Consider the following 26,370-nt stretch of genomic DNA (forward strand, 5'->3'; position numbering starts at 1 on the left):
TCCATGGAGTTATTATGTTCTCGGACCTCGTATCGTGGGTTTCATAATTTAATCATAATTGGCTCGAGTTAATTCAATGCGCAAAGATCTTAAAATTTTAAAAAAACCAACCGGTTCGGTTTAGTTTTGATTTTATAAGTTTGAAACTAAAAAAAATCAAACTAAATCCAAATTAAAAAAACCAGAAAAAAACATGAGCCAAAACCGAGCCAAACTAGTTTTTGTTTTAAAAAACTAAATCAAATCAAAAATAAATTGTTTTGAATTAATTTTGATATTTTTTTTTTAAATCAGTTTGATTTTTTTATATATATAAAAAACTGAATGGACAAACTTCAAGCCAAGCCATTGCCATTATAGGACCTAGGAAATTTCGTATGGTCCATATTTTTTAATTGTATAATTACATTTTAAAATTTTTATTGGTGTCCCCAATACTATATTCGTCTCGAAAAAAAGAAAAGAAATTGTGTTACATCTTAAGAATTTTGTTCAATTGCGAATTTGGATTATGAAAAAAGATTTTTGAAGAAGTGAAGGGCTTTAAAAAAAAATCAGAATCTGTTTAGGGTTTTATGAAAAGTGAATATTGATTTTGATTCATAATTTATTTTTTATAAATAATTTGTGGTAAAAATAAATTTAAGTTAGTACTATTTTGATAAAATAATTTAAAATCATTTTCTTAACAAAGAAAAATATATAATATAAGTTAGAATTTATAAATTAAAAGTTTAAAATCTTAACTTTTAATTAATTAAAATTTTGACTGAATTTTATAACAAATCTTCATTTAAGTTAAAAGTTATTTCTAACCTAACGTTTTTTTTTTATGAGTTATTTTGTTTTTAGAAATAATCTAAATTAATTTAAAAAAAGTCATAACATCTTATTGGATATTAAAATTCAAATTTCTCAAGAAGAATTATTAAAAGAAAAGAAAAGGGAAAGCAAGCATAAGAAGATAAGCTCCATCCTACTTCCACGTGTATGAACATCATTCAAGAACGTAGATTCGGAGCTTATGACATGGCGAGAGGGACAACATTAATCCTGGCTCCTGCAACCAAGTTTTTCTGCTCTTCAAGTTCCAAGCCAGTTATTGTCTTTCCAGTTTCTACACTGCACGGGATCCCCCACCCCCACCTCTCTTTCTCTGCTTCAATGGCATTGTCTTCACATATCCACAACTTCTCTGTTCTCTCAGTAAGCAAAACTATAGAGAATGGCAATGGAAGAAGGAGAGCAAGAATGGTTGTTAAGATGGCAGCATCAACATCAGATATGGCAGCTGCCTTTGAAGAGGGAAAGCTAGAAAGGCCTAAGTGGTCAGGACAGACGCCTCTCTCTCGTCTTGTTGGAGCTCTTATTGCTTTTAAGCCTCTCTCCTCTGTTCTCAAACTTGGTGCCAGACAAGTCCTTATCAGGTCCCATTACTTAATTCCCCTTTATTTACAAGACTAAATGTGCATGCATTTCCCTTTGTTTACATACGTTAATTTTTTGTGCTGCTCAATACTGCTGGTGTTGAAATTAGCAGGTTGGCATTGGCTATGCATAATTTCCTAATTTTTCTAATTGAATGGCTTTCTCATTGACTTGAATATGGAATTCTGAATGTGTGGAACAGAACAGCAGAGAAGGGGAACATTCCATGGAGAGAAATGACAAAGGAGATTCTGGAATCAGATGTGTATAAGGAGCTGGAGAGCATTCAAAATCCCTCACTTGTTTATCCAGATTGTGGGTATCTTAACCTATTGAATTCCTTTACATAATGATTCTCTTTCTCACACTCTGTAGTCAGTTTTCTTTGTGCTTGTAATTATGTTTGACTGGTTAGATTTGTTCATATTTCAATTTGGGCTAAACCTTTTTATGACATTTACGTTTAATCTTCGCTGCTAACATCCCTATCTTGATCTATAGTCGCTTGCAACCTCTATTGGAACACTTGCATGTTTCAAGAAATTTAAATTGAACTAATGAGGTTAAATTTTAAAATTTTGGAGGTCTGTCCCTTTTCTTGGTGGGTTACTACTTGCTATTTTCTCACTTTATTATGCTCTTCATACTTCAGTGGTCAAGTAATCTAATTAAAACAAGCTGGTTCTATTGTCAGATTACCTAAATCCTTTCCATGCTTACGACGAGGGAAATCTTTCATGGCTGGTAAGTATTTATTACCCAGTCTGTGATTTAACAGTTCTGCTGAATGTATTCTTGATTACTTTATTTAGTGCTTACTATTTAATGTTTTTCTTTTGAATTTCAAATTCTTGCCCCCAAATGAGCAAAAAATACAGCCTATATTCTTTTCTGTTCTGCAAGCTCAAGTAGTGCTTGTAGATTCTGGTTGTCTTCCTGCTCGTATTTATCAAGCATGAATCACATGCTATAAAGCATACGTACAGGATGAAGTTAAACGTTATAGTCTTGTTAGTTTCGTAAGTACAATAATATGAAAGAGAAGATGATCCTATGGTAACCATATGTCTACTGTCAGGCTGCAGCTGAAGCTGAAGCTGCAACCATGTCAATGGTGAGGCGAGCAATACCTAATGCTTCTACAGTAGATGAAGCAAATCAAGTAGTGCGTGGAAATTGGCTTCAGGCAATTGAACAGCATCATCTACAGTACTCTGGGACTACCATGATTAGAGACATTCTAGATATTGGATGTTCTGTAGGTGTTAGCACAAGATTTCTGGCTGACAAGTTTCCTTCTGCTAATGTCACTGTAAGTCCGATCCTCAAATTTTGTGAGATCATTTCAACAGTCCTTTACAGATGATACAATACAATGAAAATAATATTCTCACAAGTTTTAATGGCTGAAACTAGTTTATTATTTTCTATATGTTGATCCCAACCTGCAGGGGCTAGATCTGTCACCTCACTTTCTTTCCGTAGCTCAATTCAAGGAAAAGAAGATAGGTCCTAGAAAGAATCCTATTAAATGGATACATGCTAATGCAGAAGACACAGGCTTTCCACCCCAATCATTCGATCTTGTTTCAGTTTCATATGTGGTATGTGCTATTCTCTAAAGCAGTATGCTTCTTGATATTCTGGAATGTTTTGATTAAACATGATGCCTTTTCTTTAGCGGCCATCCATTTCTAATATTAGTACAGAGTGTTCACTTCCCTAACATAGTAGCAGGATTACAATTAGCTTTAGAAGGAAGCAAATAAAACTGTTGAAGTATAAGATTTGGTAATTTATTATATATAAAAAAAAGCCCCACGTCATGTTTAACCGTCAGAGAGATCTGTGTGATAACTCAAGCATTGACCAAGATTCAAGCATTGAATAAATTGTATTTTGAAAGCTTCTGGTGTGTAATAATTTCAGATACTTATGCTTTCAACCCCCTGAAATATATGCAGTTTCATGAATGTCCTGAAAGAGCAATAGTTAACATACTGAAGGAAGCATTCAGGCTACTTCGTCCTGGAGGCACAATTGTTGTGTCGGATCAATCAGTAAGCATCCATGCCTATATAACTTTGAAAAAAACATAATAATTCTCCTACTGCTGTATCATTATTAATGTGATATTTCTGCTCTCTTATGCAGCCAAAGTCAAAGATCCTACAGGTATAGTTCCAATTCTACCATAACACACCATAGATTTATCTGTTAATTGTGTTGCATAATGTTATGGATATATCAGTCTTAATAAAAAATTTGAGAAAATCGATTTGGTTTGGACATATGGTGAGAATTGGCAGGCATCTGAGATTTCTTTCTGTCAGGGTTTTGCAAATATAAAATTGTACATGAATTTTCACAAACATGCTATAGGCAAATTGAAGCCCTTGCCTGTTCATGCGTTGTAGGAAATGTCTCCAGTTCTGTTTACATTATTGAAGAGCACCGAACCATTTCTCGACGAATACCATCTGACTGACCTAGAAGGAAGAATGGAGGAATCTGGCTTCATAAATGTACAAACAGGTCTCACAGATCCAAGACACAGGACCTTGACTGCAACCGTGCCTTGTTAACTTGTATACTCACTAACCTGATCACTGCATTAGCTCCAAGCACTTCTCGGAATGGATTGATCAGTAGAAAGTCGGTCATCTTTTTGCTCTATATGCTTCTAACCAGCTAGCTCATTGGAGACATGAAATATATTTGTTTCTTTGATGCCAATTGTCAATAAACTTTACAGAAATTTTGTGACTGCTTGTTTTGATTGGGATGTATAAAACTTCACAAGTGCTGTTATGATGCGATCAAGCAACTTCATGGTATTAAATTCATGATGGTATATGGGGATGAGAATTTAATCTGAGCCCATGTATGCTCACCTAAATCGACCTGAAAGAGTAGAGTGGATTTTGTTTTGGATAATTATTATTTTGGAGTGGATATTAACATTAATTAAAAAGAATTAGTTGAGGAGGGCCTCTCCTCAGGTGTTAATGTTCATTGGAACAATAACTTTTTATTTTTATTTTTATATTTAAACATTGGATTTATTTGTTATTCATTTCGGTTTTTTGGTTATAATAATCTCCAAAAAAACATGTTAGAATTGGATTAATACTCTATCTATTTTTTTATTACATTATTAAATAAAAAATAGTTTTGAAAAAAAATCTAATTTTATGAATTAGGGTTAATGATTTATTTTTTATAAGGTGATCTTAAAAAAACACATCGGTATTGGGTTGGTACTTATTTTTTTGAGCATCTATTTTTTTTATCATATTATTAAATAAAAAATATTCTAGAAAAAAAATATTTAATGAGAATTAGGTTTTCAAAAAATTATTTTGATTTATTTTTTATAGGATTATCATGATCTTAGAAAAAAATTCAGTATTGAGTTAGTGTTTGATTTTGCAAGTGTCTATTTTTTATCATATTATTAAATAAAAATAGTCTTAGAAAAAAGTTATTAAATTCAATAGAGTTCATAATCTAGGTTGCGGGTTTGACAGATTAATTAAAGTTTTACTCGAGTTGATCCAATATATTTATCTTCTTAATATATTTTTTTAAGAAAAGATGTTATCTTAAAAATATTTTTAAAGATAAACCATGTTTTTACCAGTCGTCTGAGTTTTCTTTAACTTGCTAAGTCAATTAAATCATGTTAAGATAATTTTTATATAGTTTAATTTGAAACTCGAGTTAAATAAATATGATTGAGGGATTTTAGATTTAACTTGTTGAGTTGGGTTGAATGATACTATTACATAATTGTTTTTAATTTATTATGTTTTTTACATGTTAATTTTTTTTTCTGACCATAACATAGCACGGGAATTATCTAGTGAAGATCTAAAATTCTTATCTAATATATAATAGTTTAGAATATAAATATTATTAAACTTAATCCAAACTCAAAACATACACGTTAATATTGTATACATATTGATGTAAAATATTTATAGTTTTAAAATATAACATTAAAAAAAAATGAAAGGCGGGAGGGAAATTATTGCACCTAGCACACAAAACATTATTTGAAATTATTGCACCCTAGACAAACATTATTCATTATAATAATATAATTATAAAATTGATATTGAGCCATTAAACTTTTGAACTAGGGATTACAGGTTTGGTGATTTTTCCACTGTGACACTATTATATTTTACAAATTGTATAAGATTAGATTGATCATTTAATTTTTTTATTACATAGTAAAATTACTAATTTAATTCTAAAATAAAAAAATATTAATACATCGTTTTGATCTTCTTAGTTTTTTCTAAATAGTATAATTATATTCATGTCTTTAAACACAAAATCAATATAATTTTCTCATAAAAATGTTTTTTTTCATTTTATATTAATTTTATTATAATTTTTAAGGTTATTCAAGAGCATTATTGTAATTGATATATATTAAATATTATTGAAAAAATAATAAGGCATGCGTAGCACGCGCTTGCATATGGATAACCCTTATATTGTTTAGACAGCGCGTATGGAACTATCGGACCACCAAACGCAGCCTTTAAGGGTGGCTTTTAAAAGGTCTTGATGCCTCCTACATGATGGGAGGTGCGTGGACTAGAAGTGTCTCTGGTTTGATGTCAGGGATAATTGTTTTTCCTCCCTCCCTTTCTTTCATTCTATCTTTCTACTCCTTGAAATCAGTGGCATCACTTTCAAGAATTTAAACCAACCCCTTCAATTTATATTTCCTTCACATATGTTTCTTGTTCTTTTGATTATTATTATTATTTTAATTTTAGATAAGCAATGAAATTATAATTTTTTTTAATTTTACCCTTTTTTACTTTTTAATCTTTCAGAACTGGTCCCAATTATTTTTATTACTATTTTTTTTAATGAACTATAAAATTACTTTTTTTTTTCAATTTGTCCCCCTTTCATTTTTTTAATCTTTCAAAAAAATTTATCTATTCTTTTTATTGCAATTTATTTTGTTCGGAATCAATTTTTTATATATATTTTTTTCTTTTTGCCAATTTTATCATTCATGAGTTTTTTTTCTATCAAATCTGATCCTCATTTTTTTTGTTATCTTTTCTTCTTTTTGAAAGTTTTTAAAAATTGATATTTTTTTTCATAATTTCATCTTTTAAAATTAAATTAATTAGAAATTAAATTTCTTGATTAAACTTGGATTAAGGATTTCACGAGTTGTAAATTTTAGAGGTTAAACTAGGTTTAAGACGTTTGCTCGGGATGACTTCTTTTTGTTTTTCCTTTTTAAAGCTAATGTTTTTTTTAGTTTTTTTTAGAGTTTTGCTTTATTATTTTTTACAGATTGCTTTTTATAGGATTAGTCTCGGATTCATAACTGAAGTTACTGATTTTCAAAAGCTTGACATGAGTTATTTTTTTTCCTTATCCTTTTTTTTATATTGATTTATTTTACTTTCTTCCTTCAACATTTAATTTATTTGAAATTTATCTTCATACTTATTTGTTATTTTTTTTTATTGAGTTATTATGATCATATGCTTATAGTTATTGGGTTTGCGGATCAATCCAAATTGCCTCATATTTTTTTTCGTTGCTTGAGGTTAGTCTGTCTACATGACTAAATTCACTACTTTCAAAGGTTGATGCAAATTGATTTTTTTTTGTTCTAATTAAATTAATTTATTTCAATTTTAACCTTCAATATATTAATTAATTGGAAAGTGGTTTTTGTACTTTTTTTTTTTATACATGGTTATCTTGATCTTGTGTTCATAATCACAAGGTTTGCGGGTTAACTCAATTTTTATCTTAATATTTTTGTTGTTCATTAATTTTTTTTTTGTTGTATTTTTTAAATTATATTATTTAAATTACTAATTGAACCAATAATTCATGTCTTGAATTTTTTTTCTTAAATATTTTTTATGTTGAAAATGTTTTTGTCTAGCACGCAGTGAAACGCAAACAATAAATCTAATATATACTACACACACTAATATTAGCATTACATATAATAAATAGAATATAAATTTTAAATTTTTTATTCAATAAATACTTAATAAAATATAATTTTATTTTTTGAATATAGGTAAGGGTGTGAATATACTATAAAATATGATAGGTGGATATCCATTATCATTGATATTTATAATATACTATAATTTCTTATCCAGTGGCAAAGTATGAGTTTGAGCAAAACTGTAAAGACAAAAAATATATTAAATAAGTTCCCATTTCATGTGAACATCACAATGCATCGAAGTAAATAGATTACTAGCATTGTGGGTTTTTTTTTTTAATATAAAAAAATATCTAGACATTAATATTGTGTTTTCTTAAAAAAAATAATAACGAATGACATGTTGAATTTTTTTTAATATTAAAATAAAAATATATTATATTAATCTGGTTCGATCTATATTAACTAGTCAAACTCGCAATTCGAGTTATCAAACTATAATAATTCAATAAAAAAATAATAATATTTAATTATCAATTAATTTAATGTTAAAAATAAAAATAAAAATATTTAATTAAAAAAATTAAAAAAAAAACCTAAATAAATTCAAGTCAATTTATTAAATCTGCAATCTAAATTCCACTAAATTTGATAACTTTTTTCTTTTAAAATCATTTTTCATTTAATTTGTTTCATGTGCAAAATCAGTGCCAGCTGACATTTTCACTCTTTACCACTACTTTTTCTCTTATTTTTTAAATTAGAGATTAAAAAAATAAAGAAGTGAATACTTGGATCAAAATTAATTTTTTTAAAACTAAGGGGACCGAAAAGTGAATATTTAGAAAGTATGAGGACCAAAGAGTGTTTTCCTTTAATTTTGAAACAACCACTTATTTTCTCACCTTTTCACTTTGATTATTTGTATTTTAATCTTGCCTTTTGTTAACAATTTAGAAGCAATTTACCATCAATTTTGCCAAAAAAAAAAGGGAATTAATCAAAGACAAAAAGTTTGGGGATTAAAATAGAAAAAATGAGAAAAATCATTGTTTAAATCTATAATAATTTGTGAAAAGTTTAGAAGGAACTAGTTAGTTCGGGTTAATCCATCTAACTCGTTGCATTTCGTCCTTGTATAAGCAAAGGAAAACAATGAGAGAGACAATTCCCTCTGCAAACTCTATGTCCCTGTTTCTTAAAAACCCACTTGTTTTTTTGCCCCTAAATTCCCAAACTTCCTCTCTGTGAATTCACACTTCCATTGTTCTCTGATCCAAATTTCCGTGTCAAGATTTAATCTTTCTCTCTCTAGAGATCATGGAGAAAGTAGAGAAGGCACCAAACGATCCAGAGAGTGAAGAAACTGAAGCCATTGAGCTTATTCTCTATCAAGTCTCTGAATGCTATGTTTATCTGGTAACTTTCTCTCTCTTTATCTGTGTTGTACTGTCTTTAAATTTATGTTTTGTGGATGTTTCTTGTGATTTTGCAATTGGGTTTTTGAGATTTGTAATGATCAATGATCTTTTGAGTTTTTTGTATATAACCAGCTTTGAAAATATGTTCCTTTTCCAAAAAAAAGAAGTCCTCAAAAGAAAATTGGATTTTCAGTTGTATGGATTGGAGACCAGAACTTAGATTTGAATTGTTGTAGTTAACTGAATTGAACATCAGAAAAAGTGGCAATCAGCCCTGTTCCCTCCTTTTCTTTTGATTAGTTCAAAGGAAATGAAAATATAATAAAAATGTATGTGAATTGTGTTTTAGAAGTTCTGAGGTGGGTTTTTAGGTGTTGCTTTGTTGTTCTAAAAGAAACGTCATTGATTAAGGGTTCTTGTTTTTTTGTACTTGTGGACTGAGTACTGATGGTGTTAATCATTGATTGGGTAAAATTGATGAAGGGACCGACTTACGATTGACTTTGACGTTTGAAATTAAAGATATGTAATAGAAGTAGTTATATTACCTTGAGAGATCTCATCATGGTCAAACAAGATGCGGTATTTAAAAGTCAGAAACTGCTGATCTTGCATCGAGAAGTGATTACTGGCTGCTACTTAAAGAAACAAGGCTGATTCCGAGAGATATTGGCATAGGAAATTTTAAATTTTTGGAAAGAATTCAGTTTTATGTGGGCACCTCAAACACCTTCATTTCTAGTTTTATATCAAGTTTGTGGATTATGTCAAATTAAGGGCCAAGGAAAGAGCTGTTTTCTCCCTTTTCCAGTGTACTGCCTTTGCTATTGACTGCCGTCCTTTCCCTGTTGGTCGCATTTTTGTAATAATGGAAGGCAATGCTCTAAAAGCAAGTTTGATAGACATGCATTAATTATGGTCACTTAAGGTCCATATATAGCCATACTAACCGACAGTAATTACTTTTTTTCCCTTAATTTGTTTCGATCTGAAAGTTTTCGATCATTTTATCCTCTAAAAGCACAGGTGTATGACTTCCGTCTTTTTTCTGCTAGTAAAAAGTTCATTTTTTCATGCTTGCCTTTATGTTATTGATATTTGTTTTCCCAATTTCTCGTTAATATAAATCTGTTTATGGTCTGTGTATCCGTTGCAGATGTTTGAAAGCTCACATGTTCAGATATGTCTACGCAAATCTAAGCTGTTTGATATCTTTTAGGCTTTTCATTAAACTTGAATATCTTATAGATTAACATTTATGCTTAACTTTCTGCTCTCACCTGTTTACATAGCTAGTCAGCGGCAAACCCATCAAAATTTGATTTTTTTAAAAACAAATTATGCTGTATCAAAAACCACCCAGAGTATAGATTTATGCCATTTTGGCAAATGATTACATGCTTCTTACATACCAGCTGCATCTCATAATTTTCCTCTTATTTTCTTTGTTATCTAAATGCACTAGGTAGCTTTTTGCTGATTAAGACAATTCAAACAAGATAATAGTTGCTAAGCTAATTCATTTATTCTTTCTGCAGATACCACCCAGGAAAAGTGCTGCTTCTTACAGGTTCTTGCTCAACTTGTCATCTAATGCCTGATTAGTGATATTGATGAGACATTTTATAAATGATGTCTTTCATACAATATTATTGCTATTTTGAAATATGCAGAAGTTGATTCATTCAATTTGTAGTGTTGCTCAGATTCTCTTGATTATGGAAAATTATGGAAACAGGGTTCATCAATCTAACAAGGATGTAGAGGCACAAAGAGCTTTTGTAATAGGAATTGTTGACAAAAGGTTTTTTCCTTCTTTTGCGAATCAGGAGATAGACAGAAGAACAACAAGGCATCTCAAAATACCAGAAGTAATCTTGTATTTTTTTTTTACAATATGCTTGGGAATTATAGGTTTGGAAAATTATATTCAATTAACCAGTTTGATTTCTAAAAGAAACTTAAAATCTAAATTTACTTTCTTAAATACAACCTGTTATGAAATCCAGTCTCTCCATACCCCTTCTTTGTTTTTTTTTTCTGCAATCAAATGCAGCCAGGCATATAATGCCATTGAATATTTGAATCTATGGACTATATTACTGCTTAAACGTGTTTTCACCTATTGGATATGGATATTTATATCTCTAGAAGGGTATTTCAGGGCTGATGAATGGGATGTCAACAAATGGGCCTGGGAAGGGACTTTGAAAGTCATTAGCAAGGGTGAAGAGTGCATTATCAGACTTGAAGATAAAACCACAGGTTATATTATCTTTGGATTGTTATGATGCAGAAAATGGTAAAGTGTGTTTCTCTGATGGACTTTGCATGCTTTGATTTAATTTGTATAGGTGAATTATATGCACGGGCATTTTTGAGAAAGGGGGAGCAACATCCAGTTGAACCTGTAATTGATAGCAGCAGGTTAAGCCTATTTCTCTCAGAATCTTAAGCTTGTACCATTTGTTTTATTGATAAGAGTAATGATATATGCCCTATAGGCATAAACTTAATACATTAAGCTTAACTGGAGGTTGGTTCTAACTGAATTCCCATAAAATAGTGTCTTGACTTGAGGGTGTATAAACAAACATCTTTTCTTTTGCAGATATTTTGTTCTGCGGATAGAGGAAAATATAGGTGAGCTACCAAGGTCATTATTCAACAGAAGATTTTACTTCTATATTCAACTGAATTACTCTTAGCTTTATCGTAATGGATTACCAAATTCCATCCTATATTATTGCAGTTAATTTTTCAGATTATAACTTATTTAGGATTTTTTAATGATGCGTAATCCCTTTGATCTTCAATCTCTAATCCTGCTGATGCAGTTTCATGTTGCTTGGATATCATTCCAGCTTTTTTTTTTTTTTTTGAATGTGACTGCCTCAATGAAAACTATTAAACCCCTTTGAATGATCTGCTCCCATTTTTTTTTATCCCCTTTCCCTTAGATTTATTGTCGCACGTCGAAAAATCCGCACGACATCGGGCTGGCGACCTTTTCTCTTGTTGCGTTCGTCGTATTCGTTGCTTGAATTGGTTCGTTGGAGTCGCCACCTAGTAATTTATTGAAGGCTACTAGGAAACCGGATGTACTGGTCTTGTCAGAGATTCGCGGGTAAGGGACTGATTGTGGTTAGGGAAGGTATTAGCACCCCTAACGCACCCTACCTGAGGTAAGCTGCTTCACGAATTTGATGTGTTAAAGAAGTTTTAATAATTGTCTTTTTATCGGAAATTAGAAATATCACTTACGTACAAGTTAATAATTCTTAACTGTGATCCGATCAAAATATTAAATTCTTCTTTAATATATTTGCAATTTTATCATTAAAAAATATATACAAATAAATAAAACAAAATACAAACACACACATACACTTTCACTATTTTTGTTTCTTTTCTTTTTCTTTTACATCCACAATACAAAATACAAATAAAAAATTCAAAAACTAAACAAAACTTACATCACATAATTGAAAAAACTACAAAATAGTCCCTAAGATTCAGGAAAAAAAACAATTCGGGGTCGCCTGAACAGTGCTGGCACAGTGGCGGCGCGTTGCTCCACGCGTCACCGCCACTGGCGGCGCGTGGGTTCACGCGCCACTGTGAGAAGGAGCTTGCAAACAGCTGATCCAGAACAGCTTCTTCTTCTCCTGTCTTCCTAAACCATCGGTGATCTACAGAACAAGGAAATAAACACGCATCAGTCGATTTTAAATTTTCTTTGATTTCAAATCTGTTTTTGTTCTTTTTTCAGATCTGCATCATTTTCCTTCTTTTTTTTTGATCTGCCCCGTTGCTCTGCCTCCTCCCTTCTCTGTCTCCGGCGACCGATTAGTCTTCTTCTCCTTTGTTTCGGGTTGTAGATCGAGCGGCACTGATGGCTGATGGTGAATCGATGGACACCGCTGCTGCTGGAGGAAGAAAGCAGACCGGTTTGGGATCTGTGGGTGCCGTTGCCGGGCTGCTATCGGGCGGCTCTGATTCGGCCTTGGTGAGCTGGTCGGCTGGCAGTGAAGGAGATCACCTACGGCTGCGTGGCTTGGGGGAGGCCGTTTCTATGGTGCTGCTTGCGGTCGGCTGAGAAAGGAGAGGGCGATGGAGAGGTCTGGCCGGCGGCTGGCTGGCTTAGAGTTGAGGCCGGTGTGCAGGGGAGTCGGTCTGTTGCCGACTGAAGGAGATGATGAAGGGGGGGACTTGCGTTGTGTGGCCGGCGGGGTCTGCTTGTCCGGTGTTGGAGGATCGCCGTGAGTGAGAGAGAGGGGTTGTTTTCTGTGAGGTGAGGGTGGAGAGAGGAGAGACTGCTGGCTTTTGGTTTCAAAGGGAGAAGGAGATGGTTCGACGGACGGCTGTTTGAAGAAGAAGAAAAATGGTCAGCAGCGGCTTGAGATCAAAAAATTTAAAACCGAAGAGGGGCGGCTGGTTCAATGGTAGAGATAAGTTTAGGTTTAGGTTTTTTTGTGATTTTTCTGATATTTCAAAATTGCCCCCCTCCTCTCAAATGTGTTGAGAAGACTGGTATTTATAGGTGAAATATTGCTAGGTTTTTCAACTTGGTCCCTCAACTTCTTTCTTTTTGTAAATTTTGATTTTTCATATTTTTTTGTATTTTTTTGAAAACGAGCAATATCAACGTCGACTCAATGAGGAAAATCAATGATTTTAAAAATGACGCGTGAAAAGTCGAACGCGTTTGAAAATCTTTTGAAAATTTAAATTCTTTTTTAGACGACGCTGAAAATGCTAAAATGACGAGGATATATTAAAAAGCATATTTTTTGGGATTTTCATTGTTTTTCTCTATTTTTGGATTTTTTGAAAATATATAAAAAACATAGGTCAAAAATTGGGTAGCAACAGATGATCTGTTGCTAGGGTAAGGTGTGTTACGGGTGCTAATACCTTCCTTAACCACAACCAGTCCCTTAACCGCGATCTCTGACAAGGCCAGTGCATCCAGTTTCCTAGTAGCCCGCAATCAATTACTAGGTGGCGACTCTAACGAACCAATCAATTCCACACAACGAGAAAAATTGCCAGCCGATGCCGCGCGCGGATTTTCCGACGTGCGACAAAATGGAGCGGAGGAGGCAATCGCAAGCGGAGGTCGGTGGCGATGTTGTGGCTCACGGACGACAAAAAATTTTAATATATTTTTTTAGGGGTGAAAATCGGGTAGCAAAAATTTGAAAATATATTTTCAAAAAATCCAAAAATAGAGAAAAACAATGAAAATCCCAAAAAATATGCTTTTTAATATATTCTTGTCATTTTATCATTTTCAGCGTCGTCTAAAAAAGAATTTAAATTTTCAAAAGATTTTCAAACGTGTTCGACTTTTCACCTGTCATTTTTAAAATCATCGATTTTCCTCATTAAATCGACGTTGATATTGCTCGTTTTCAAAAAAATACAAAAAAATAAGAAAAATCAAAATTTACAAAAAGAAAGAAGTTGAGGGACCAAGTTGAAAAACCTAGCAATATTTCACCTATAAATACCAGTCTTCTCAACACATTTGAGAGGAGGGGGGCAATTTTGAAATATCAGAAAAATCAAAAAAAAACCTAAACCTAAACTTATCTCTACCATTGAACCAGCCGCCCCCCTCCGGTTTTAAATTTTTTGATCTCAAGCCGCTGCTGACCATTTTTCTTCTTCTCCAAACAGCCGCCCGTCGAACCATCTCCTTCTCCCTTTGAAACCAAAAGCCAGCAGCCTCTCCTCTCTCCACCCTCACCTCATAGAAGACAACCCCTCTCTCTCACTCACGGCGATCCTCCAGCACCGGACAAGCAGACCCTGCCGGCCACACAACGCAAGTCCCCCCTTCATCATCTCCTTCGGTCGGCAACAAACCGACTCCCCTGCACCAGCCTCAACTCCAAGCCAGCCAGCCGCCGGCCAGACCTCTCCATCGTCCTCTCCTTTCTCAGCCGACCGCAAGCAGCACCACAGAAACGGCCTCCCCTAAGCCACGCAGCCGCAGGTGATCTCCTTCACTGCCAGCTGACCAGCTCACCAAGGTCGGATCAGAGCCGCCCGATAGCAGCCCGACAACGGCACCCACAGATCCCAAACCGGTTCGCTTTCTTCCTCCAGCAGCAGCGGCGTCCACCGATTCACCATCAGCCATTAGTGCCACTCGATCTACAACCCGAAACAGAGGAGAAGAAGACTACTCGGTCGCCAGAGACAGAGAAGGGAGGAGGTAGAGCAACGGGGCAGATCAAAAAAAAGAAAAGGAAAACGATGCAGATCTGAAAAAAGAACAAAAACAGATTTGAAATCAAAGAAAAATTAAAATCGACTGCTGTGTGTGTTTATTTCCTTGTTTTGCAGATCACCGATGGTTTAGGAAGACAGGAGAAGAAGAAGCTGTTCTGGATCGACTGTTTGCAAGCTCCTCACGGTGGCGCGTGAACCCACGCGCCGCAAGTGGCGGTGGCACGTGGAGCAACACGCCGCCAACGTGCCAGCACTATTCAGGCGACCCCGAATTGTTTTTTTTCCTGAATCATAGGGACTATTTTGTAGTTTTTTCAATTATGTGATGTAAGTTTTGTTTAGTTTTTGAATTTTTTATTTGTATTGTGGATGTAAAAGAAAAAGAAAAGAAACAAAAATAGTGAAAGTGTATGTGTGTGTTTGTATTTTGTTTTATTTATTTGTATATATTTTTTAATGATAAAATTGCAAATATATTAAAGAAGAATTTAATATTTTGATCGGATCAGTTAAGAATTATTAACTTATACGTAAGTGATATTTCTAATTTCCGTTGAAAAGATAATTATTAAAACTTCTTTAACACATCAAATTCGCGAAGCAGCTTACCTCAGGTAGGGTGCGTTAGGGGTGCAAATACTTTCCCTAACCACAATCAGTCCCTTACCCGCGAATCTCTGACAAGACCAGTACATCTGGTTTTCTAGTAGCCTTCAATAAATTACTAGGTGGTGACTCTAACGAACCAATTCAAGCAACGAATACGACGAACGTAACAAGAGAAAAAGTCGTTAGCCCGATGCCGTGCGGATTTGTTGACGTGCGACATTTATTTTCAATTTCGTTACTAAATCAGCTGTCTGGAATTATACAGGTGGTCGTCTTAGGCATGCATTTATTGGCATAGGATTTAGAGAAAGAACAGAAGCTTATGATTTCCAGGCGGCGCTGCATGATCACATGAAGTATGTTCAAACCCATAAATGTATCATTTACCTTTTCTTTACATAGTTCATACTCCACGTATCCTTTGTATTGTGTAGTTGATGTTTTATACGGGTTCTCCCGTAGAGATGAAATTCCCACTAGCAAAATGTTGATTAATACAGGCATTCTCTCATGTTGTCTCTTAAAGATATCTGGACAAGAAGAAAACTGCGGAAGAGATGGAACAGCATTTTCAGGAAACTTCCTCGGTTGATTACAGTTTAAAAGAAGGGGAAACACTTGTACTACAAATGAAAAACGTAAGCTCATGTGCATCTACATTTCCCAACTATGTTTGTATGGATACGTTAAGCATCCTAATATCTATTGAAATTTGCTCTTCTTGTATGACAGAAACCTAGAGGTAGTGTGAAGTCCAAGTTTTTCGAGCAGGGTCTGAACAATCTGTCATTGGAGGGGAAGAGCGATGGAAAAGAACCCTCGCTTAGTATCAGACCGCCTCCACCTCCCCCTGCACCGCCTTCACCGGCTACAAGTGTACAGATTTCTCCATCAAACTTGCCACCAAAAATTACTCTTGATGGAAATTCTACTGAAAAATCCCCCAACTTGGCAAAGGATGAAGCAGAACACACGCATTTTCCTGACAATGAAAGCTCACAAGACATACAAGATGATGATTTCGGAGAGTTTCAAGCAGCTGGGTGATGAGGATTAGAAATTGATATATTTATAATCAAATTCCTCGGCCTCCTTTCTTGCCTTTGTGGGATTGGAGTTCTTAAGGGTTTAGATTGAGATCCAACTACGACATTTTGATTACCATGTTCTGTGAAATATTCAGTAAATATTACGACAAGTGGATTTACCCTTCCGACCGCATTACGCTGCTTAGATTGATTTACCTTATTCGCCAGCACTACGTCAAATTACAAGAGGCTAATGTGCAATCAAACAACTGCTCCAATTGCAATGTACTTTATTTCTTAAAGCTAACCCCTCCAGCTCTATGTTGTTATTGGGGCTGTTTGGGAAACTATTTGAAATTGTGGTTCTTGGGCTGTTTGGGATTTTTTTTGAAATTGTATTTTCTAGAAAAAAAAATTTATAAATATTTTAATGTTTTTGAATTATTTTAGTGTTTTGATATAAAAATAATATTATAAAAAAAATATTTTAATATATTTTTAAATAAAAAATATATTATTGTATTTTTATTAGATCAAAATTACCAAAACTTCTTTAAGATTTTAGGCTCTAATATTCCAAATTCCTTACAACTCCATTCTTCATATTTATATAATCAATTACATAACTCATGGTCAAGAAGCTGTGTTTTCTCTCTTAATTTCTTGAAGGGGTAATTACAAAAAAATCTTGTCGGTTTTTATTTTTAGGTTTGAGATATTATAGTTTTTTTCCTAAATTTTACACAAGTGCTAATACTTAATATCTAAAAAAAAACCATAAAATACATTTGATTATTTATAGGTTTTTTTTATTATATTCATCATAATAACTAAAACCCCCTGAATGGAGCCTAAAATAACAAGATTTCAGCAACAACTTCTTTAACCAAAGAATCAAATATTTGGCTTTCAAGCTCTACTCCAAGTGCATATGCATCTACTTCAATGTCCAACCATCTTCTATGTTGTCTGCTCATGTCCTTGTCTACAAGCTCATCTACCATACAACCCTCCATCCTGCTCCATTCAGAGACCTCCTTGTACACATCTTCAACTAACCTTCCCTTTCGAGTTTCGCCCATGCTTTGTATCCACCACCGACATCTCGTCTATATCTCAAATCCAGACATTTACTTGCACAATCAAATAATACTTCATGCTCTAGCCTAGCATCAACATCTTCACTTTCAAACATGTTTTTTTCTCCTTTCATTACCCATTTATTTTATATCATGCCCTGCTAGGATCGTTCAAAGAGATTAAGAACTCGTCAGGGAGGAAAAAACATTAAATTAATGTTTTTCTAGTGCTTTTTCATGATTTTTGATGTAAAAAAAATCATTTTGATACCAACTTTTTTTAAAAAAAGATATTGCTTTCGATTTAGTGTTTTATGTGAGTATATTATGTTATTAGAATGAAAGAGATTTGATAGAAAAATCTTGTTTAAGAAAAAGAAATGAGGTTTGTGAGAAAATTATGCAAATTTATATTTATTATGTACGAGAATAAATATTTTTTTTGTTTAATTTGATTTGTTTCTAAAATGAAAAACTATAATTTCTTAAATTTTAAATGAAAAATGAAAAGGAATCAAAATATAAGAGATTTTTTATAATTATTCTTTTTTTTAATTCAAATACCAAGATTAGTATTATAATAAATTTATTTTTAAATACATTAATAAACTTAATGCAATATTATAATAGATTGTTTCACATACATACAAAAATAATAACAACAAAAAAATCTTATGACTTCTCAATGAAATTAACAACTCAATTGATTTTTTATTGTTATTGTTTGTTAATATTGAAGTGGGCTTGACAGAAGATTTTCTACCCGCCCAAACTGGATTCAAAGTACCAACCAACTCTTATCTTGTCGGACAAAGTTACATGTTGCTGGCATTATTACGGGACCCACCAAACCAAGAAGCAACTGTGGGACCCTTTTTTTTTTTTTTTTTCGGTTTTTTTTTTTTTTTAATCTCGTAGTATGTTTCAAACAAGAATTATAGTTGTTTTTTTTTGTTTATCTTTTGCAGATAAAAAGATAGAAAAAAGAATTTTATTTGGGTCCGCATGAAACTCTGTTTAAGTCTGAACTCTAAAGTCTCTGTCGATATGGAGTTCTATTTATTCAAGTATTTCTTTGGATGATAGGGCTTTTGGGCACCACTAACTTGCCCTTTTACACCACGTAAGTTCTCTCTATAGCTTTAATTTCCAGAATTTCCAGTCTTTATCTGCTTCTCCTTGCCGTTTGCCATAAGGGTTGCTCAAAAAAAGCTATTCTTCAGAAGGGTTTTCTTTTTCTTTGATCATCAACTTTTATCAATCTCTGTTTTTGCTGTTAAGTTTAGTTCTTTCTCTCTTTTGCATTATTTTTAAGCCTGGTTTTTTAGGTATGTATTTTGCACTGTGATTTTTTTTTTTTTTTATCACCAATTTACCATACGCAGAGATAGCTAAGAGAAAATCAGAATTGACAGGATTTTGGTGGTTCTTTTTCTAAATTTACTGCCTTTCTTCTTAGGAAAATTTGAACCTCGTAAGGATAAGTCTTAAATTGATACTCCATGTTTTGAGTTGTCTTCCTATGCAATGAATTGCCGGAAAGTTTTTTACTGAATTTTAAATTTATAGACTTTTAGTTGTGGTTTTTGTGTTATGTTTATTCAAGTGGGTGCAATAATTTAATATAATTTTTATGCTGGTCCAATGAATTATTGATGTAAAGTTTTGATTTTGAGCTTAAATTAAAAAAAAAAAAAAGTTATCTTAAATTATTGATGTAAAGTTGCTCCTACAGTTTTATATTTACTGGTGATATTTGTTTCTGTGGTTTCTTTTTATGTTTCTGTTTCCTTTATACATGAAAATTAAGGTTATCTGAAGGATATGGTCCAGCAAAAGAGCATGGAGAAATTTTAATTATTTTTCATTTACTGAATGTTGGTTTCAATTCCTGTAGAGAATTGAAGCTGCGAGGATTGCTGTCACACTAACTATTAAATTACAAAGTGGAAGAATATCACCTGTTGCTGTGAGGCTAATTTATGACCACTATGGACCTGAAAGGTGTAGCATGGGTTGGTGACATTTATCTGAAATTCGAAGCTAGGTTGCTGGAAGTGGAAGAAATTATGTGTGAGGTACGTTCTTTTTTGTAATGTCACCTGAAACTAATACCTATATATCTCAAAAGGCCAGTCTAAGGGCTGTATCTCTCTGCTGCCCAGATTTGGAGGCAGCTGAATTTGAATGGCCTGCAAGAGCAGTGCAGTTTCCTCCCAAGTTGCAAATGTACTGTTGTGGCTTTTTTATGAGATTGGCCTTTATCATTTTTCTGTTTCAATTATTTCCATGGAAAGAGATTCATGATGATCTCCTTTGAGCTCTTATCCGGTGTGCGTTCCACTCCGTGCATTACCTATTTATGGTCCCCATCCAATTATTGATGGCTTGATTGATATTTTATTGGGAATTGAGTAATTTACTGTCTAAAGCTAATTGCCCCTTGCTACTTTTCTGATTTTGGATTTAGGCTTGGTTGTTGTGGTTGTTGTTTCGGACAGGAAGCAGTAAAATATGTCGAAAACCAGATGCAGACTGTTAGTAATAATGTGAGGAAATTCTACTCAGATGTCATGCAAGATTTGTGCTCTCCAGATTCAGAGGATCCTGCAAATGGGGCAGTCTCCAAATTTCCTGTAGATTCGGGAGCTGATGTTGGGATCTATATGAAGCCAGAAGATGGTATGGAAGAAAAATGTGGAAAGGCTGATGATTCTGAGCAATTGACTGAGGATCCGAAGATGACTACTGATTCTGGTTCTGATTGTCTCCCACTGCGTAGAAGGATTACTGTGAGAAGAATTACAAGGCAGCATAGTAAAGGAAGTTTGTCCAGTAAATCAAACCTGGATACTGATAAAAACTCTAACTGCAATAATGTGTCTCCAAATGAGATATCAGGAACTACCACTCTTTCGAGTAAATTTTCATCAAATGTTGAACTTTCTGATCAAAATCTGGAAGCATCTTGTGATCAGACAGCAAGACTTGCAACTCCAGGGTGTGTTGAAGTTACAGATCATTTCTCCATGGAAGAAAGTAACAATGAGATAGAAAATGCAAGCAAACACGTGCCAGAGATCTCATTCAATAAACCATCATTGGATATGGTTAAAATCACTGAAACTGGCAGGCATGAAGGAACAGACAGTAGACCTTCCAGCAGAAAACCTATTAGAAGAATCAAATGGTGAGTGTTTTTTGCACAGTTCTTTCTGATTTTTTTTTCTTTTTTTGTACTTTTAGAGTGATCTATTTTGACTTCTATTTCTTCAGGTGTTTGCATAAGCAATGAGTTTGTTTCTATGATAGAATCTGCTGCAAATGGGAATATGCAGACTAACAAATTTGCTTATGAGGAGGATTTTGTGTCTAATTCAGGTATGCACATGTTGCATTTATGCACTTAAAAATCATCTTGATATTGAAATCAGGAAAAAAAAAAATACATGTATTTGTGGTCATTAGGTTTTGCAATATAATTCACTGCTAAAAAAGTCAAATGAGGAACTGACTTGATGAGAAAAGAGAGGATTTCATTATATCAGAAAATGGCGCCTGGCAAAATGTTGTTCAATTTGGAATTTTTTTCAATCAACTTATCAATCTGTGCACTCTCTAGACTGCTAAATAAATAGTGTATATTCTTCAGCTTTCTTTCTGGTATCTTGTTTCTGTAGCACCAAAGCCACTCTATTGGTTTTGAGTCATGGCCGTTGTATTTTCATGGAAGGATTTGTCAGCTTAGCTGTTAGAACAATTTAAAATTGTTTCAATTTGTACCTTGATTACTACAGTAGAGTTGTGTAAACAGAATGCTGTGGCAAGGGTACATAAATCTTCTGGTATCCGCAGTTGATCATGTTCTATGTTTCCTGAAGTTTTGGATTAGGCATACAGATAACTATACCTAGTTTTTAACATTGAATAAGTTGTGTATAACCCTAAACAAGACATCGGTTATTATTTAATGGCAATCATAGCATAAAGTTTCTTCACATTATATCACTCGTATTTTCAAACTCGATGGATTAATTGATATAAACTGTATTTTGATTAATTTAGTTTTGCAATTTGTGTGCATGTGCTGGATGGTTGAGTGTTATTCCATGGATTGTATATCTGTCTGACAAAGCTTAATTGCTGATATAGCTTGTTTCTAACTCTCTTGCTCTTTGGCCTATCATGTCCAAGGTTTTTTAACTTTATGATCTTACATCTGAAAATATATAGACTTTTTTCCTTCCCACCCAGACTGCATAAAGCTCTTGTTTTCTTTGCTACACCATTGATTTTTATTAACCTTTCATGTCCAACAGCAGTGAGTTTTAAGAGAAATTAATTCCATAGGTTAAGCTACATTGCTTTAGTTCAAGAGTAATGTCCCGGGCTTGCAAGCACAATGGCATGAGTTGAATGTCTTTGCTAAACTACAGTTTATGATTAACTTTAAAAGTAGCTTGCTCCTGTCTTTATTTTGTCTCTCTTTGTAATTAAATTCCAGATGTTTCAAAGAAACACGAACGATAAGAAAGAAAAATGTTCATGTTATCCTCACTATTTGTGGTGAATGCTGATGCTTCATTGAAAGTATCAAATTCATTATGAACATGCAAATCCAAAATTTATGACAACGAAGTTTGCTTAAATTCTAAAGCATGGAAGATGCATCTTGGGATATGAAAGTTAGCCTAACAACAGCTTCTCAATTCAGTCCTGTTTAGGCATCCATATCTTCCAAAGCCCATTTTTCTCCATCAAATTTTCAATCTGTGTTTATGATCTATAAATGCTGATATTTTCTGTTTTCATGTTATTAATTTTTATAGCCACTGATGTTAGCCTAATTTTGCTGGAAGTTCAGATGAATGGAGAACAGAATCGGATGAAGATGATACAATCATTGACGAGGGTATGGAAATCATTCAAGTGGACAAGGCTAGGCTTGAGGAAGTATGTGTTTTGGTGAATGTAGATGAATTTCATCATGTTCCCCGTGAAGGCAAAAACAGGCCTTACAAGGTAATCTGTCCCACCACTCCGTTTACTTGATCCATCATCAAATTTCTGTGCCTCTCTCCCCATTAATTGTTTTTTTTAATGTTCTTATTTAGAAGATTCGGGATGTTTTTTGTTCAAGAAAGAGGTCAGTGATTAAGGAATATGAGCAGCTTGCTGTACAGTGCAGCAGTGATTCAAAATCCAAACAAGAAGAGAGTATAACAAGTTTAATGCCAACTCTTTCTATAAAGGAAGCAAACAGATCCTTATCTCATGATCCTTCAGAACCAGAGTGGGAGCTTGTCTAGATAACAGCAGTACAGTACTCGTGTTTGGGAGTGAGGTTGCTTTTGCTTTTAGATGCTTTTTAAAAGTGCTTTTTTCTTAAACAAAAACTTCAAAATGATGTTTTTTTTTAATGTTTTTTTTTTTATTAGTTTTGATGTGGCGATATAAAAAATCTAAAAAATAAATAAATAATTTTGATATATGTTCAAAGCAAAAAATATGTTTTAAAAACACCTTGAATCACAGTAAGAAACACGCTCTTAGTGATGCATTCACACACACATGTATACAATTGCTGAATGGGGTGGCTAAGAAGTGCCAGATGTTAATAATGGCAGCTGGGTTTCGCCCAAACCTTATTCCCTTTCTTTGTTTGTTCTCTTTTCGTTGACTGTTGAAGTTGGGAAACGACAGAGAAGAAATACTGATAAATAGCCTCATATAATTATGAAAGTTGTGAATTTAAATCGAGTTATTTTATGCTGTCCTCAAATTATGGGGACGCAAGTTCTATTTACATGCATGGCCTTTGTGCCTTGAATTCCAAGCTAAACCTCAGATGGTTGAAGGAATTGTTTCCCTCCTTCCTCACAGTTGCAAATCCATGAAGTTTGGATTCTCTCGAGAGCTGCAAGAGTTGCTATATTTGGATTTCTTTTAATTTGTTCTTACATTTTCGAAGTTACTTGAAGGCAGAAGGTGCTGCTACCATGATGACTGGCAACTAAGATAATACTAAAACCAAGGCACGTGACAACTCTCTGTGAAGGATACTTGGATGGTCGGCAACTGATCAAGCTGGTACAAAATGAAATAGCAAGTTAAATGATCTGATAATTCTAAACCAAGAAACAGAAAAACTCAATTTTAATTGTTTTTTTCACTTGGTTACAACTCGAGTTTAGTAAAATTACTCTAAACTAAGACAGCACAACTCTTACTGATGATCAAACAACCAGATGCTTGGAATTTGAAGTGTCCACGACCAAGGATGCATACAAGAGCCTGTTCCATGTATCAGGTAGCCCAGGTAAACACCAATGGCTGCAATCAGGTTGAGATTTTTCTTGCAGTTGCTGCACAGTTTTCAAAAGCTTTTCCTGCTTTCTTGCATACAAAGCTGGATGTGCATCTCTTCTATACTCGGATAGCTTTGTAATGTTCAGGTATCTCACTGGTATCATCATGCCTCGAATTGTTTTCTCAATAATTTCTTTGATTGGTTTAGGAAATGCAGGCACATACGATTCATCCATATTGGGTTGGGTTGTGTTGTAACACCATTGCTTCCCTTGGTGTAGTGGCGATATGCTGCGGAAAAAGACGGTTGTTTTGGACGCATCAACATGGTGATCGATCCAACGAGCCCAAGTCCTCATGCCTTTCCTTAGAGCAGACTCGATCTCCATCTCCTCAACTAATTTTCCTTTGTATTGAAACAAATCCCACCTGCAAAATCATCACCCATTTTGACATGATTTCTCGTTCAAAATCCACAAGTTGATTACCTGCCATTATAGCTCAACAGGAAACTTACGACTTCATTTTCCCACTGTGAACCCACCAATGAGCAGTGTTGAATACCATGACATCAGCTCCACGCCACTTCTCGGCTAAGGGTGACAGTTTGTCAAGCCTTAGAATCCTGCTCCCATTTTCTTGCTTAAGTTGCACCAAAAATGGGCTCCAATAAAACTCCACAGAACAATTATAGTCCTGTAAGAGGAATAAACTCTACGTTTCAAGGTTTTTTAAATTGCTAGAGGGTTATAATTCAACTACTAAGAATCACTGGAGGACGATGATAGCATAACAAAGAATAATCTTACCTTTGCTTTGAAGACCTTATAGACACCGCTACGAGCATCAACATGAGCTTGAGAAGAAGGTATGGCTGAATAAAGAAGGCAAGCTAGAGATTCCCATTGGTTTCTGTTGAGGGAATCTCCAACTATTATCACCCTCTTTCCTCTGAGTCTCTCCAACATGTCTATTCCATTAAACCTTGAACACCAATCTTTGTTAAGAAGAACACAAAACATGCACCTTTTTCTTCTTCTTTTTACAAGTTAAAATCTTGGCTTAAAAGACCTATAATGCAATAAGCTAAAAAAACATGGGCATAGGCTAATACCCCCACAAAACATGGGCATAAACAAAACAAAATGCACTTATGGTAAGAAATCTTACCTTGGAACATCACAGTCTTTGGCTTCCCAGCTCCATTTCTCATATTCAAAGTCTGGCCTTCCATTCCTCTGGCAGCTTACCTGTTCACTAAGAAACGGACATTCAGCTGCAGTATGTCGAGGGCCTCCCTCTGGTTCATAAACCCATTTCCCATCAAATATATTGCACTTCACTTCCTCCTCTTTCATAGGGTTCAAGTCATTCTCGACCAAGTTTGTGCTCCCATTCTTGACCAAGTTTGTGGACTCCAACAGTTCACTAGACGTGAGACTGGACATTGGCATCGATACACCAACATTTAGAAGTGATGAAAATTTCGGGCTGTTCTGACATTGTTTTAGAAAAAACATCAGTACAATGAAACTCATGAAGCTTGCAAATATGCAAAGCCTCCAATTTTTACCAATGGTGGAGCTACCAGCTTCCATGCCTTCTGTGTGTTTGTGCTTCTTCAAGTTTGTAGAGAGGTCCATGTTTTGTGCACAAGGGCGGCCAACCACAACTTAACTAAGTTTATTATTCTATAATGTGCAAAGCTTAATGAATCCTTGTCAATGCACGCACATGAATTAATAGATATGGTAACTGGTCTTTAACGCAGCAGCAGCAGCAGCAGCACGTCTAAACAATGGTTTAGGTATGCTTACTCTCTTAATTTCCAAATTTGGTGGAGGGTAGATGAACAAGAATCAATAGTAACTTTTTTAAAAAATTATTATTATATGAAGTGGACTATCACGTAGATACCATACAGAAAAGTCAATCGGTTTTCATTTCTAAAGTCCAGTGTTATAAACCATATTAAAAAGATTAATTAGTGTTTGAGTTCATCATTTGGATGTGTTGTTGATCTTGAGGAATCAATCACAGTGCATAAAACAAATAAGATTTTTTTTCATATAAAAAAAAAAAAGAAATATATCAAGATTACAAATAAATTTATATATGACACTAAATAAATAAACACTGATTATTTTTTTGTTCAAAAATTAAATTTCGTTAATTAATGTTGTTTTTCCTTTGAAGCTCTGAAAACATCAGCACTGTGGCATGTATCAACGTTGAGCAGGAAGTGATGATACAAAAAAAGAATCTAACGTGTAGCAGATGAACAGAGGAAACACATTCTG

At 33.9% G+C, this 26,370-nt stretch overlaps 3 protein-coding genes across 12 annotated transcripts; 2 read left to right on the plus strand and 1 right to left on the minus strand.

Moving 5' to 3' along the window:
• Nucleotides 1-1,014: 1,014 nt before the first annotated feature.
• On the plus strand, nt 1,015-16,878 carry LOC118056633 (uncharacterized). The gene is made up of 15 exons (XM_035068893.2): nt 1,015-1,427; nt 1,631-1,743; nt 2,123-2,172; nt 2,507-2,740; nt 2,880-3,032; nt 3,393-3,488; nt 3,583-3,603; nt 8,699-8,800; nt 10,341-10,372; nt 10,967-11,067; nt 11,157-11,229; nt 11,414-11,445; nt 15,920-16,010; nt 16,181-16,292; nt 16,387-16,878. Exons 1-15 carry the CDS (start codon nt 1,030-1,032, stop codon nt 16,699-16,701), a joined length of 1,923 nt encoding a protein of 640 aa, XP_034924784.1. The 5' UTR covers nt 1,015-1,029; the 3' UTR covers nt 16,702-16,878.
• Nucleotides 16,879-18,721: 1,843 nt separating this feature from the next.
• LOC118056636 (uncharacterized) lies at nt 18,722-24,525 on the plus strand. Of its 10 annotated transcripts, none has more exons than XM_073407006.1 (9): nt 18,722-18,884; nt 19,659-19,839; nt 20,263-20,951; nt 21,038-21,142; nt 22,626-22,783; nt 22,879-23,105; nt 23,743-23,851; nt 24,010-24,216; nt 24,352-24,525. In XM_073407006.1, exons 2-4 carry the CDS (start codon nt 19,744-19,746, stop codon nt 21,054-21,056), a joined length of 804 nt encoding a protein of 267 aa, XP_073263107.1. In that variant the 5' UTR covers nt 18,722-18,884; nt 19,659-19,743; the 3' UTR covers nt 21,057-21,142; nt 22,626-22,783; nt 22,879-23,105; nt 23,743-23,851; nt 24,010-24,216; nt 24,352-24,525. The 10 variants fall into 10 exon arrangements, with proteins under 10 accessions (XP_073263107.1, XP_073263108.1, XP_073263105.1 ...); XM_073407007.1 differs by having other exon boundaries at nt 23,747-23,851; XM_073407004.1 differs by having other exon boundaries at nt 23,733-24,216.
• On the minus strand, nt 23,718-25,800 carry LOC118056634 (protein trichome birefringence-like 42). Its single transcript, XM_035068895.2, has 5 exons — nt 25,241-25,800; nt 24,880-25,054; nt 24,588-24,766; nt 23,992-24,499; nt 23,718-23,848 (listed from the first exon to the last, which is right to left on the minus strand). Exons 1-4 carry the CDS (start codon nt 25,711-25,713, stop codon nt 23,998-24,000), a joined length of 1,329 nt encoding a protein of 442 aa, XP_034924786.1. The 5' UTR covers nt 25,714-25,800; the 3' UTR covers nt 23,718-23,848; nt 23,992-23,997.
• Nucleotides 25,801-26,370: the final 570 nt, after the last annotated feature.

The sequence above is a fragment of the Populus alba genome, chromosome 19, assembly GCF_005239225.2.
Source record: "Populus alba chromosome 19, ASM523922v2, whole genome shotgun sequence".
In the NCBI taxonomy this organism is placed as follows: domain Eukaryota; kingdom Viridiplantae; phylum Streptophyta; class Magnoliopsida; order Malpighiales; family Salicaceae; genus Populus; species Populus alba.

Bases quoted from the DNA above. Each gene is read 5' to 3' on its own strand.
- LOC118056633 (XM_035068893.2), top strand. From the start codon at position 1,030: ATGGCGAGAGGGACAACATTAATCCTGGCTCCTGCAACCAAGTTTTTC. The intron at 3,033-3,392 runs GTATGTGCTATT...AAATATATGCAG, and splicing joins TTGTTTCAGTTTCATATGTG to TTTCATGAATGTCCTGAAAG. The intron at 11,230-11,413 runs GTTAAGCCTATT...TTTCTTTTGCAG, and splicing joins CCTGTAATTGATAGCAGCAG to ATATTTTGTTCTGCGGATAG.
- LOC118056636 (XM_073407004.1), top strand. From the start codon at position 19,744: ATGACCACTATGGACCTGAAAGGTGTAGCATGGGTTGGTGACATTTAT. The intron at 19,840-20,262 runs GTACGTTCTTTT...TGTTTCGGACAG, and splicing joins TGGAAGAAATTATGTGTGAG to GAAGCAGTAAAATATGTCGA.
- LOC118056634 (XM_035068895.2), bottom strand. From the start codon at position 25,713: ATGGACCTCTCTACAAACTTGAAGAAGCACAAACACACAGAAGGCATG. The intron at 24,767-24,879 runs GTAAGATTATTC...TTCCTCTTACAG, and splicing joins ATAAGGTCTTCAAAGCAAAG to GACTATAATTGTTCTGTGGA. The intron at 24,500-24,587 runs GTAAGTTTCCTG...ATGATTTTGCAG, and splicing joins CACAGTGGGAAAATGAAGTC to GTGGGATTTGTTTCAATACA.